The sequence below is a fragment of the Scomber scombrus genome, chromosome 3, assembly GCF_963691925.1.
Source record: "Scomber scombrus chromosome 3, fScoSco1.1, whole genome shotgun sequence".
In the NCBI taxonomy this organism is placed as follows: Eukaryota; Metazoa; Chordata; class Actinopteri; order Scombriformes; family Scombridae; genus Scomber; species Scomber scombrus.
The window spans coordinates 27403450-27418433 of NC_084972.1; the positions used below are offsets into that span (position 1 = coordinate 27403450).

The 14984-nt window shown below is 39.2% G+C and overlaps 1 protein-coding gene across 1 annotated transcript; it reads left to right on the top strand.

Moving 5' to 3' along the window:
* The first annotated feature begins 1486 nt into the window (after positions 1 to 1486).
* lrrc38b (leucine rich repeat containing 38b) lies at positions 1487 to 13953 on the top strand. Its single transcript, XM_062416434.1, has 2 exons — positions 1487 to 2114; positions 13706 to 13953. Exons 1-2 carry the CDS (start codon positions 1487 to 1489, stop codon positions 13951 to 13953), a joined length of 876 nt encoding a protein of 291 aa, XP_062272418.1.
* The last annotated feature ends 1031 nt before the right edge of the window (positions 13954 to 14984 follow it).

A 14984-nucleotide genomic window follows, 5' to 3' on the forward strand; every position in this document is an offset into this window, starting at 1 on the left:
CCATATAAATGCATAAACAAGAAGGAAAATTTATCCATATAAAGATGGCATGTCAAATGCCATTAACATTATTTAACTACACCAGAACTCAGTGTGCTAATGCTGGTATTGTGTGAAGAGAATAGGTTAGTAAATATTTATGGATGAAGGTTAATGCTGCATATTCTAAAAGGTCACAGTTTTCTATTTGTATACAACTAATGAAGATCCTGTGACCGAGGGGCTTTTGTAATCCTGCCTCTTTTTCACAAGATATTCTCTTAAACTGTTAAACAAGTGAGGATTAGTGTCAAAACAAGGGCTTGTTATTATTAGCATATTACAAATCAGGTGAAAAGGTGTAGGTATGGAAAGCAGAATGTCATATTTCTAATTAAATTTGTCTCCAATAAATATTTTTAAGCACACACTCAGAAATAAAGCTGTATTATAAATATAAGATTTCTATGTTTGTATGTTTTTCCCAGATATAACTGTCATTTCTTCACACTGTAGGAAGTGACATCACATGTTGACAGCATGGCTCAGGCACGCCTCCCTGGAAATAAGGAGAGGGGAGAGGGCATGAGATAAACCGTGCTAGATTCAGAGGCAGACATTGGATTGGCATGGCTGTGTGCAGCTCAGCACTGCGATCTACATGCATGAATCTCCTGCCTGGACATTTGGATTCTCTCTGCACAGCAACACAGCCTTGATACCGTGCTGGACAGTGTAACATTCAGCTGTGCTGTCGTTTCACAGCATGTTGCTGGACATTGGAAGCTCAGAGAGGGAATAATAAGGGGGGATAACCTTACCACACACTTGAGCGATGTTCTGTGGGCTTCTCTCTCTCTCGTTTCAGACCGTCAGGCTTTTCTACTCAGAGACCTGGGACTAATGGAGGGATGCAACGATGTTACTCTTTGCTTGTCATGCTTGAATCACAGCTCCATATATCCTTTTCTGTCAGAGACCTTATTGTCTTTGTCTGTCCCTGCCGCCAGATCAACTGTGGGGTAGCGTGGCGGACAGAGCCCCCTCCTGAACCCCCCTCTCCCTTGTCTGTGCCCCCGCCTTCTCATCAGCCCCAGCTCGCTCGTGTCTATTTACCTCTCTTGAGCTACCCTCCCCTCTCTGTTAAGCTCTGTCTTTCTTCCTCTCCCGCTCCCTACTCCTTACTATCTCCCTCTCTTTGCTTCTTCAAAGCAGGCGGTCTGCTATTCAATCCAAGCAGCTTGCTACATGATCTCCTGGAAAAGTGTTTTTGCCGCTGCACTGCCGCTTCCCAATTCCTGAGCCCTTCCAGATTTCCATCTCCACAACAGCAGGATGTTCCTTTACGAGGACTGATCCCTGTCCACCCCCTTTCACTCTCCCCTTCCCCTCCCTTGTCCTGATCTCCTGCCCTCTGACCCTCACCCCCTTGTTCTCTGCCCCACCCTCTCCTATTTGTCTATATCCTGAGACTCTTTCCCCCCTAACTCATTTCACCCCCATGACCATGTTGCCATGTGTCTGCTGGCTCCAACTTATCCTCATCTTGCTGTCCTCTGTCTTATGGACCCGGGGGGAAAATTGCCCAGCAACCTGCCTGTGCCCAGATCCTCACACTGTGGACTGCAGTGGCCGGGGGCTGACCCGTCTACCCAATGAGATCCCCTTGGATGTGCGCAGGCTTTTGCTGGCTGACAACTGGATACCCCGAATCCCCTCAGACTTCCTAGTTCTGTACAGTGACTTGGTCTACCTGGACCTCCGAAACAACACCCTCTCCCACATAGAACCGGGGACTCTCAGCACTTCCTCCAGGCTGGTCTTCTTGGACCTGGGCAGCAACAATTTGACTGAAATCCCCAAGGGGACATTTGGGGAGTCCCGGAGCCTGATCAAACTACGCCTTGGCAACAACCCATATCTGAGCATGGTGAATGAAGATGCTTTCCTGGGCCTCACCTCACTAAGAGAACTGGAACTGGAGCGTAATGCCCTGTCCTCCCTAAAGGTTGGGGCACTGAGTCAGTTGCCCTCCCTGCGGTTGGTGAGGCTAGAGGGCAATCCCTGGGTGTGCAACTGCAACTTTGCCAACCTGTTCACATGGCTGATGGAGAACAGTCACAAGCTTCCGAACGGTGAGTAAGAAAATCTAGGAAGAATTTTGTTTTCATGTTGTTGACCCAAATAAAGCGTATCTAAACACAACATACAACAGTATTATGGCAAATCCATTCCCATAACACCGCTCTGGTCTATTTATGTTTTCCCTGTTGAAGAGGGAACCCCCCTCCCTCTCTCTTGTTCTAATTTCGTCTCTTTCTTCCTCCACCCCCATAGCATATAATGTGTGAGACTGATTGTGTAATGTGAGACAATAGCACTTGTGACAAGGATGCTATGTTTTGAATTTGATTAATTTTAAAATTTTGAATGAAACTACTTAAAATGCAGCATTGTCCAACGTGGAGCAAGACATTAAATGACTCATAGGAATTTTAACTTGCAGTTTTCCTTGCTACACAAACAGTATCACCATATAAACACAGCACTGTCCTCTATCCTGTGTGGTAGTCAATTCAATCAATTTAAGGCTTATATTTATATAATACTGATTCATATAATACTTTGGTGGACACTGTCATTTAACAATATTATCAAAAGAAAATACACCAATTGAAATAAGCAGGGTTTGTTGCCCTATCCATGTTAATTTTTAGGGCCCATACTATAGACACTGTCTGCCACTGTGATTCAGCCTGGAGCTTTGAGTTAGGTAACAGGGCTGAAGTTTAGGTGTGTGTGTGTGTGTGTGTGTGTGTGTGTGTGTGTGTGTGTGTGTGTGTGTGTGTGTGTGTGTGTGTGTGTGTGTGTGTGTGTGTGTGTGTGTGTGTGTGTGTGTTTGTGAGGCAGTCTCAATGTGTGCATGCGCATCTGGGAAAAACACAAGACAAGACATGGTATCGCCATGTCCCTTCAGATGTGTTGTGGGTAAGATCTATTTACTGTAAATGGAGTTGATTGGTCTCAACAGCCAGAGTCACTGGCTTCTAATAGCGGGTGCAGTATATTTCCTGGTGAACACTCGAACGTATTGTTCAAATTTGTGCTCATATGATTCAGTGGACTATAGAGAATATCTACTACACCTGTCAGAAGCCATTTGTTCAGAGACAAATCAAAATCATGTTTTATTCAGGGGGAATCATTTTTTAACTAAAGGTCAATTCTATGTATATTACCGTTCGTGTCCTTAACAATACAGAGGACAGAGACAGCAGTTATCTTGTGCAAGCTAGCACGTGGGAGCCGACGAGGCAAAAATAAACAGATCTGACATTTCAACCACACATGACTAGTAGCTTGTGCTGTTATCATATTCATATCAAAGTGTGGATTTGACACATTACATGATTTTGGCTTAATCTGAGAATTTAGGATGAATGTGGCTCACAGTATGTGACATATATGTGTAGGGCATATTCTAAAAACATAATTCAGTTGACAAAAACAGTACATAATGTGAAGATACAGGGTTTGTGTATTAAGGTGTGCAGTTAAGGAGTGGGCACATTTATTTCTGTCAGTGATCCAAGGTTGTTTGGGTATGAAATGTTGACCTGTTTATAAAGAACAGCATTTGTCCAAAAACTGAACTGCAATTGCCGAAATCATCTGCAGTGTGCCAAAGGAACTACAGGCATCATAAATCAAACATAAGATTCAGGCAAAGCAGTTAATCTAACAAAGTGCAAATGCCTAGACATCACAGCCTCTGTATATGGATGTTATAACATGATTTTCGGAATATGCTTTCTCAGCATAAACTGTTATTTTTATATTTTTAAATTAAAAAAGTAGAAAGTCTAACTCAAATCCTAATTGTATTACAGTTGGCAAAAGCTTTAATTCAGCTCCCCTAAAAAGCACAGGCTGGGTATTGCAAACTGCTGACAACTCACAAAAGCTTATATACATTTAGGCCATGATGTTCCTTACTATAGATACCGCCCTCTCTTTCCTCTAGGTTCTCTTTGCATTTGCCCTAAAAAAAAAAAGTTTGGGCCTGTGAGGAAGCGAAGTTGACAAACTGGCAAGAATACCTAATGCCCCCAAGTAGGAGGCAGCAAATGCATTAATCACGGGTTCTAAGTGTTGTCAACTGCAAGGCATAATGAATTGCATTAGCAGTGCTGGCCAGGCATACATCAACAACAAAGAAGAAACCAAAGGCCTAGCCAAGCTACTGGCATGGCTACCAACTGGCTCTAGTGTATACACTCAAATTGAGTTAGTAATGTCTATCTCTCTTCATATGCAGCCCTCATATCCCCATCAGTGACTGTTTGCTTCATGCCCAGAGATGAGCCCACCATTATGGACAAAACACACACACACCCACACACACGCTTATTTGTATTAGGTATATGAAGTATTTTGCATTCTTGTATAATTTTGTTTATCATTGTCCAATAAAAGCTATCCTAAACTTTGCTTTCTGGTCCTTTGTAATGTTAATTAAACTGGAAGTTTGGATGACAAATAACATTTCAGCATAAGGGAATATTAACTGTTTGTCACCTTAGCCCCTTCTCCTCTACGGAAATGTAAATTTGTTCTGTAACTGGCCGAGAGACAAGAGGTTGTTTCACTGAACTCAAAATATACTCCAAAATAAGTCTTTGTGTTCCTTTGTGTGTAATTTATAGAAAAGTTGCTTTATTTTTCTTTCTGCAAAACTGTCAAAATGAAGCTTGACACATTAAATTATTTAAGATGTTTGTTAGAGGAACACAGAGCTTTAAAAAAAATTGGATTCATCATGGTTGCATTTGCGTGTGTAGATGTGTCATTGCTTGTATTTGTGTTAATCATATCTTTAAAGGACAATTCTGCCTGTCTCCAATGACATACTAATGGACCAAGTTTTAGATTTTTTTTCAGAACCTATGACATGTTTATCACCTACCCTCAGAGCAGCCAGTTTTGACAGCTGACTATTGTTTCCTGTGGATGTTTCTGTTTGACTACTGTGTCACATTGAAACTTTATGGATCCCAAATCTACTCTTGAACAAACGCAAAGCAGCAGGGAGGATTATAGTGAGTTAGATTCACAAACGCTGGTGGAAACATTCAGGCATCATAGAGCCAGACCTAATAAACATAATGACTGAGCTCTCTCAATCACAGAAAAATGTGTTGACCTATTCTCTGGATCGCTGTATCAGAAGTGGTTGCACAATAGCAGATGGACAGTCATTAGTGAATGAGGTTGACTTGATATGCTTTTGTCATCAGTGGAGTGGGTGTTTCAACTTAATGTTTCGTTCATCATAGAGAAACTCAGTTATAAAGACAGAAATTGCTCATTGCATCCTCATTCTCTTTTTATCATGAAGGAAATCAGTTAAAGAGCTGAAAAGTTGTGCGCGTGGACCAAACCAACCCCAGTGATATTCAAAAAAGCATGAGTACTCCAGACATAAGCATGTTTGCTAGAAATCCAATTAGACTACTGCACACATGTTTGGGATTTGGGAGGGTACTGCTGCGTAAAAATGCATTGTCACAGATGTAGGACAGATTAACTTGAATTGCATTTAATCATGATTACAGCAATGGTCTCCCATACCCCAAACATATGTAATATGTGGTTCTGAAACATTTAACCAGTACAAAATAACCTGTATGAGTAATTCTCAGAAAATGAGCAAAATCATTGGGTATTAAGGTAATAAAACAATGCTGATAGCTGTTAAAGAGAAACAGAACACGTTAAGGTTGAAACCATCTCCAGGAGCATATAGGTTTTTCTAATCACATAATATACACCAGTTGTGCCAGCAGATTGCTCAGTATCATCAATAAGGCTGCTGATGTCACCACCCTAAACCACTCATAACTTCAGCAAACTAATAAAGCACCAGCAGAATAAAGAATCTTAAGCTAATTTAAAAACTGTCAATAAATCGTGATGATAACATGCTGCTATTTTAAAAGTCATCCTGAGATATCTATGGTTCCCTCTGTGATGGCCTGCATAATGTAGCAGCTGTGGAGCCCATGCTGTAAATCCAATTCCCATTCTATTTTTCACATCTTGATTTCCCCGGTGATTTTGATCACTCAAAGCAGCACACTTTTCTGTTTGCATAACTTTGATTACTGCAGGTCAGCATCATGAGTGGGTGGAAGATGCTTAAAATTCAAGACTTTTTTTTTTCATAGAAAAAACAGATTTCTTTCCACATGGTTGTGAATCTGGCTGATTCAGTATCTCCCACAGAAATATAGCGCAATAGTCCTTTTGTACTGCAAATAAACCAGACAGACATGCATGCTGTATAGTTGTCTGCTCCCTTGTGCATTTGTTTTTGGTGACATTTGTATGTTTCTTTCGCCCCAAATCAGGTTAATACATGTTTAAATGGAGGGATGAGTGTAAACATGATCCACTGCTGTCTCCAGTGCTCTTGGGTTAAGGATGAACAAAGGCTATGTATAATTCAGAGTGACACAGTTCTACGGCACATTGGCCAGGGTAATTGGAGCCAGAGCTGCCTACAGGGCAATGCAGGCCAACTCCCATGGGAGACGGAGGCTGAGGCCCATCGTGGCTTTGCTTTCAACACTACTCATGACCTAAACAGTTTCACTACAAACTAACAGTTCAGGTGACAGGGTCAAAGTCTGAATTTTCCTTCACAGCCTATCGAGTTGCTCTGCAGAGGCCTGTTACCACATGATCAGCTCTAAAAATATGATTCCACTGACCAACACTACATAAGATACGTGTGTTGATATACTGTAGTGCCCAATTCGACATTACTTTCTATCATTGCTGCTAATGGGTATGCAAAAAGAACATATCTATTCTATTACCACAGGCTGACAGCTTCTTTTATCCTGGCCTAATTTCATGTTTATTTAAAGTTGGGATGTGAGAGATAGTGCTGGCAAGGGAGAGCCGAGCGTGAAAAAGATGGACAGAATTACACAGTGTGATAGAATCAGCTGCTGCATGTAAGGAAGCAGAAACAGACATTCTGCCAAGTGTCAGAAATAAAAGGCGAAAAGCGAAAAGCTTTGTATCACTGGCAGTGTGCAGCATCATGTATTAATACCTTTCTGTGGGCCTGTGTGTGTTCGAGTGTGAAGCATAAACTTGACCTGCGTATTTAACTGTTTCATCATAATAAATAGGGAACACAAACTGCTTTTTATTATGACGAAAAGGATTAAAAGGGCATCTAATAGTTTTCACTTTAACTATCATCTTCTTGTATTTGTGATGAATAAATTCCCGGTTGTGCATGTGTGCTTTTCTGATAAAACATTATGAATGTGTCCATGGTCCAGTGATGTCAGTGAGTTTCTACACAGAAGGAATCCCCTACTGAATGATTCACCCTCACCCGACTGTCACATGAGTGCCTGTCATTTTGTGCATTCATTTCACACATTCACCACACTGTTTCTCCCTCCAACTCCTACTTATGCACTCTTCTTGTATTAATCTCCCATAATCTTTCCTTCAGATATCCTTTTTCTGTGACTGCAACTGAATAATTCCTCCATCTTTCTTTAATTATGTCTGCCTGGTTCTTTTCTTTTTTACATTTACCAAGTATTGGACTTGAGTAGAACATTCATCTCATTTAATAAAGAGGGGAGTGGACAGTTATGTGAGTCATTATCTCCTGGATTTCCTATGAGGAGTGTCTAGACATCATTTTTTAGGGACAAATGCAGACTTACCAACTTGTGCTGGAGTCTCTGGATGTAAGATTATGGTGATTTTTTTCCTTTGCTACTGTTGCAGAGATCAATCTGGACGAACCGTGTGGTGTTGAAGGAGGGAGGCGAAACAAGCCTTCGATATCAGTCTGTCACAGCTAGGTAGATCAATCACGGCTGGGACAGCAGATAGCCTATCCCCATGGCTGGCTGTAATCCTAAATGTAATCCATCAACTGTCTGTGCCAGGAATGTAACATAGCTGTGTGGGCTTACATACCTGATAGTGTATGAGCATGATTTTTTGCTGTATTACTGTGCAGTAGCCTGCACCGACCACATTAATGTGAGGTCATAGTATGTTTGAAGTCATTTATGGACTAAAAAATGATTACCAGCTTATCCATTTCCATAGCTGACACTGGCCCACTGTAGCTTTTTTCATTATTAAAAATGATTTATTAGTCATGCCATCCGCTATGATTCTTTCTGAGCATATAAAAGATCTTATAACATTCTTAATTATATTCTATACTTATTAAATTTCTATTTTAATCTCATTGTATTTTTATTTTTCTTTATTCATGTGCTCAGTTACAGGTTTTGTAAATTGATTGCTTTATCAGTATGCTCTGCAAGTGGTGAGGGGTCACAATTAATTAAAATGTACAGCTTTCATTAATATAAGCTTAGGTGGAACATCTTGTATACCCCTTTCACACAAACACACTCCACTAAACATATAAAAGCATGCAGTCAACCTGCATTTGACCCATACAAGGAATCCCTGGACATTTAGAGACTCCATCTGGAACTGTAGTACATTACTACTAAACAGAATAATCCTGAATAAGTACAAAACAAAGTTACCCCCAGACAGTTCACTATCTATGTTCTTTGCTGCCTTTTTGTGTGTGGAGTTAAACATCAAATACAATTCTCATCACTAATAATCTGTTCTCCAGATCTTACCAGTGTAACAGTTCAGCAATATTTTAATGTCAGTTTTTAACCTCTAACACATAAACAGTGAGGCATGATGAAGCGCCAAATCAACACCCGTTACACACACAGCCCAGTGCATGCAAACAGCTGACAGTACCTTGAATTGAAGAGGCTGCCAAAGCTCTAAGATTGTTGGTAGAAAAACCTGGAGCTTGTTGAAAGGAAAGAAATATGTGCAATTTTGTCAGGTAACATTAGATCTGTTTGTTCTACAGTTTACATTGATCTCTTTAGCATTGCAATCTACTCTTTTCTTTCTGTCACTGCAATTTGGAGGTCATTATTTTACCAAATATGAATAAACGGTACTGAAACATCCTGGAGCTAATCAGTGGCTAGTTAGCTAGTATCTCAACAAAAAAAGATGTAGCCTATTAAAGTATTTCAGTAATTGGTCAGTTAGTAATTTGCTCACTATGGTAATGCTGCTTTCACAGCATGTTGGCAGAATGAGAAAATCTAATTTTACTCCGACTTGGGAGCGCTCATGCACATATTTATAGCTGTTTGTAAACAAGTGAGACATGAAGCCAACAAAAAGTGCGCAGCTCAGTTTTTTATAGTTGAATTAGAATAAATTATTAATTTTATTGCAGCTGTTTTGACACCAATTTGTTGACTGTTTGATAGTGATATTTGCCAAGTGGGAGATATTGTAACTGTCCCAATAACTCATATTGTGAACAGGTTTTCCCACTTGGCTGCTCATAAACACTGTGCTTTTATTATGATGTGAACTTGACATAAGTGTTTTTTAAAGCACTTGGAGTTTGCAGTGGAATAAAGGTGTATCTGGTCTGTGGAAATGGAGCACTTCCATATCAGACTCCAGTTTAGGTTGCAAGTTTCAGCTTCCTACATCTTTAATCTGAGGCCACATTCACTTTAAATCTGGACATCATCTCTCCGTGGATGAAGTGCACACATTGTCACAAACAAGCATGTAATACAGAGAAATCATTATGTTTGTTCCAGAAGATTCTACTTTTAGCCAAATACCCCAGCTGTTCAGTAATTCTCCTTTGTGTCAGGCTGTGTAATAAGCCTGTACTTCCTATTGTATAACATTAGATCTTAACTGCAGCTATGTAGTTCCACTTAAAAGCTCTCTTCTTGCATGTATTTTTTATACGGTACACACAATGCATATTTGTATTAAAACAACTGACTATATATACAGAATATATATACATACATTTCAGAGCAGGTCTTGATGCTCAGACTAATATGAAAAACAACTAACAAAAGTATTGTTGGAAATACTAATACAAATAATCTAATTTTGTTGTCTCTTCCCACCATTAATATCTTCACTAACTCTGCTGATGATGATAAATGTGCTGATACTGTAACTCCTGCAGGGGCCATGTGTTCACCAGGATAATTTCAGTCTCAGATGTTATTAATCAAGCATCTAGGACAGGCAAGACCAGACAGAACCGTCTCAAAGACAAAGGCTAAGTCTCTTGGGTGATGGGTTACTTTACCATGCAATAAGTACACTGTGAATATAAATATGATCCATTCATCTTCGGGACAACAGGGCGGGACAGGTTCTCCAATATTTTGAATTTACAGATTTATTCAAAGTTTTCTTTCTTCTTTTAGTAAAGTGTGTTACAACCACGCAATAGTCAAGTGCATTCAGTCTGGGTCTGCTTCTTTCTAAATGCACATTTATTTCTCTTCTGTTTATGTTTGATCATTTAACAGTCGGGTATTTATTTGAAGAGTTTTTGTACAAAATCCATCTCAAAAGCACATTGCAGGGTCTGTCTTTTTTGCACAATGTGTTGAGCTTGACTAAATGTTTTGAAGAGGTTTTTTTCTCTTCTTTTTGCCTCCCTGGAGTTGTTTATACAGTGTGCAGACCTCACCTGCTGCCATGTACAGCAAAGCAAATGTAATTTCACAAGACTTCACAAGATTTCACATATCGCATGTTTTTATACTTCAAGCCATTCACAAAATGCTGTGAGCAAAGTTGGAAATCTTACAGTAAAATAATGCTCTCCTCTAAAAGCCCTGCTGAGTCAAACTGTACTTTTTAAACTGAACTGCTGTTATTAAAGTGTGAGCCATATGGTTATTTATCATAACCATATGGCTCACATATTGTTAGCATACATAATGTATGCAACACAATGAGAATACTGCATTTTTTATACAAAACAAAACATTTCCTGCTCATAATTCTAACCTCCTCTAACCACCTCTAAACATATTGTGCACTTGTTTGTAAGGCCAGTAGATGTTATGTTGCTCATGTGAATGCACAGTTTTCTCACATGTAATAGGCTATCTATTTGTTTTGATCTGTGATTCTCCACACATAGAAATAATCATGCCAGGAAAGAGTTTACTCTTCCTTGGCTGGATTGTCGGTGTTGGCCCCTTGTCAAGTTGAAGCCTCATTCTTAGTGCTGGGTTTACTTCTGACTCAGTTTATCTGATCATCCAGGCTACTTGAGTTTTCTGCAGAGCCGATCCAGAAAACATTTGCTGGATGCTCTGGTTTTGGTTATCCTTGTTGGGGCCTGTGTATGCTCCGATAGGGGCAACACACAAAAATAGATAAAAGAGTGGAAATATAGGATACACAGGTTATAAACGCTAATGACAGACTCTCCACAAATGACCATAGCAGGAATTGGATGTACTGTGTGTGTGGCAACAAGGTCATTTAAAGGATAATGCTGGTGATATTGTTTATTTTTCCTATTATTATTCCTATTTTCTGTGTCACAGACCTCCATTGTTGTCCAAAACCCCCCCAAACAAACAAACAAAAAAAACCCCACACACCAACAAGTTACTCTGTTGCACTGGGTGATATTGCCATTGAATACCATGAACTAGTTTATTTTGAGTCAATTACACATTAACAGCAGTTCACCAAATTTGTATTAATCTAAAAAAATAGACCCAAGCAAATGCACTACTTACTTCTGTTCATTAATGTGAAAAGCTGCTGGATACAAAGAACAGTCCATTACAAACACTCTAATATTAATGAATGTTTATGGTCACACAGAACCTCATCAGATTAATGATGATGTGTGTCAATTACATTGTATACGTTCACAACAATTGAAAACAACAACTGTCACTTATTCTGGTTGCAATAGTAGCATTGTAATATGTGTGTTTGTGTGTGTGTGTGTAACTATGTGTGTTTGACATCCTGTATCCTCTACTAATTGAATGTTAGAGGAAATCTGTATCTTGTATTAAGGGATTAGTGTCACTAAATTTTATCAAGCGCCTTTAGAGTTCAGTTTTAAACCTAATTAATATTGTACAGAGTCAAACAGAGGAGCATGGAAACCAGCTCCATTCCATCACTAATTTCCATTATTTCCTGTTTCCATTGTCACATAACACAAGGTTTTATATATCAAACACAAGATACACACAGACACATAATTTGAGAATTTTTTTCACTGTTAGCTATTTTCTATTCATTCTGAATTTGTGTCATTTCTATAAGAGCTAATGTCACATTTAAATATTTGCTATTGATTACCAACAAAAAGTAGCAGATTTCAATCAGAATTAAAGCAGTTTGATCAATGAACACAACTGTAGCCAAGAGGAGCTGTTGCATTTCTATGATAACAAAGCATGGTGCAAAATGTGCTGACTGTTGAGCAAAGACCCAGAACTGATGTACTGATGTATTGCCAAGTGTGTCCATTTGCATGTGCAATATCAGTGGAAAAGTAGCCACCCACATTGCAAGGCTTCATATCTACCCACCTAGAAGCTAACATCCACATCAATATGTCTTTTTTATACTGCACAATGCCAATATGAAGGTAACGTACTGACTGCATAAGCATACCGTATCACCTGAAGTGTTTACAGTGTTAGGGATATGACAGTTATTAGATATGTATTATCTATAGGCTTGGGACTGTCTTGTCTAATTAAAAAGTGCCAAATTAACCTTATAAATTAAGAAAGTTGTGAGTAAAATTCAAGACTCTAAGCATGTGAAACTGAACATTTTTCTACTGTATTTTCAGTGGTAATAATACTCACTAGTCTTTAACATAACATGATAAAACTGACTTTAATGATCAACTGTTCTCATCAGTAATCATGGGTTAGAGAGGAAGATTCACTTGAAGATATGTATCCTTGAAATCCAATAAGCCACCATCAATGTCCTTTTCCATTTAACTGATGTCTGAACAATAAACTATGTGAAAGTGACAGAGACACGGAGAGCAACACTCACTGATTTATCATGCTTTCATCGTGAGATGAGTTTGGTCAAGGTGCCCCTGTTTCAGTCGATGCCCTTCACTGATATATCCGTAAATTTCTGACATGTAACCAGGTGCCACATTTAATGAGGAAATATATTCTCAGAGGTCTGTTTTTGTGAATGCCATTAATTCACTACTATTATTTAAAGGGATGTTTATTTAATTTTATTAAAGATTCAAGAGCTTCTTGTCAGAGGCAGACAAAATTACTGAAGAACAAAAATAGAGTACACTAATAAATAAAAACAACTTGATGTGTTCTGTAAAGTAGATAGATATAAAGTTAACAGTATACTGTACAGTGCTTCACATTTTCTTAGTATTTCGACTTTATTCCCACAGTGAACCTACAGTCATGCTGTGGGTGGGTGTACTGTATACACAATGCGACTTCAACTCATAAGCGAAGACTTCTGATCGACCCTACAGTTATTAAATCAGCTCCCACTCTTTCATTACATTGCCCTGCTGAATTTAGATTTTCAACAGCACAATATTGTCCGAATCAAATTCCTACAAACAGGATAACTAAAAAATGCATTCTGTCTCTAGATAGTTTCAGACCAACCTCATGTGTAGGTTGTGTGGGCTGTATGAGCTGTGAGTCTAATCATAAACAACTTTAATACTTCTGGACTCTTGGATTGCTGACATTAGTGCAAACTGCACAATAAGTAAATCTGTCTCATCATATTTCCTGTTTTGACACAGGAGTGGAAGGCATGGAGTGCTCCCTCCCCATGGACGGCAGACGCGTGTCCCTGACCCAGCTCTCAAAGGACAGCTTCCGCGAGTGCCAGGCCACCCTGACTCTAACGGACCTGCTCATCATCATTTTCTCTGGCATCTCAGTGTCTGTTGTGGCCATCATGACAAGCTTCTTCCTGGCTTCAACTGTTCATTGCTTCCAGCGCTGGAGTAAAGGCACCAAGGGGGATGAGGAGGAGAGTGAGGAATGAGAAGAATTTACTTTTCAGAACGCATCTTGTCCTGGTACTTCAAACAATGAGTGGACACCGCAGACAGTGTGTGCTACATGTGACAAGTTTTATGCTGCTTCCTCCTTGGTAAATATCCAGGACTGTTTTACGGTAGGATTGTGCCCTGGTACGGTTGCGGTTGCTTTCTTTGCACATGGATGTCCAAAATATGGTGATAAAGGACATTCCCAAGGAATGAGCCAAAGTCCCAATAAAAGAAAATTAGTGAGTGCCCTGCTCCACTCGCACTATGATATTATAGAGTTCATATTTTTGGCTGTGAGAGTCTATGAGCATCTTTTATGGCCGTCGGCACTTGACTCAATGTTATAGACCTACGCACATAAAGTAAGGCTAAACTTTATGATGAAAGAGAAAGAGATGTATCACTGCAGTGCTGTCACATTAGTCTTACACAGGCCAATAAATTCTCAACACATCCAACCCTGGAGTCTGAAATCCTCTAAAGTTACATCAAAGTTAGCGTGACCTTTTTAGATGATTTTAGATGAGGAATTATCTCAGTAGGGCTCAATACTTAATCCCATAAAAAAAGGATGTCATACAGACCAGTAACCTCAGTCCTGCCCATAACATGATATGCTGACATATCCTGCCATTTACAGTGTCAGCATCACTCACTAACATTCAAAAGTGGTTCACAAGCACTAATAAAGGCAAATACTGTTTCTTCTGCATGTAAAATAAGACCGTAGCAGAGGTGTCAGTCAAAAAAGATTGGGATTGGGATAATGTTGAAATTTTAGGTAGCTGATGTTAGAAGGGTGAGTTTTCAGTAAGTCTTCACATTCTTTCAGCAGTATATTTATTATATAATAGCAAATTTATGTACAAAATAAAAATATGTAAAGTCAAACAAGCATAATAATCAAGAGAATATTCTGTACTGTATTCTCCTTAGATTGATAACTGTGAACTGAGTAGAAAGATATCCATAAATTATCTACAGTATAATCTTGAAAATTAGGGCAATTATGGTATTAAAATAG

Excerpts from the sequence above, each read along its gene's own strand:
- lrrc38b (XM_062416434.1), top strand. The coding sequence starts at position 1,487 with ATGTTGCCATGTGTCTGCTGGCTCCAACTTATCCTCATCTTGCTGTCC. Across the intron at positions 2,115-13,705 it reads CAGTCACAAGCTTCCGAACG|GAGTGGAAGGCATGGAGTGC; the intron begins GTGAGTAAGAAA and ends GTTTTGACACAG.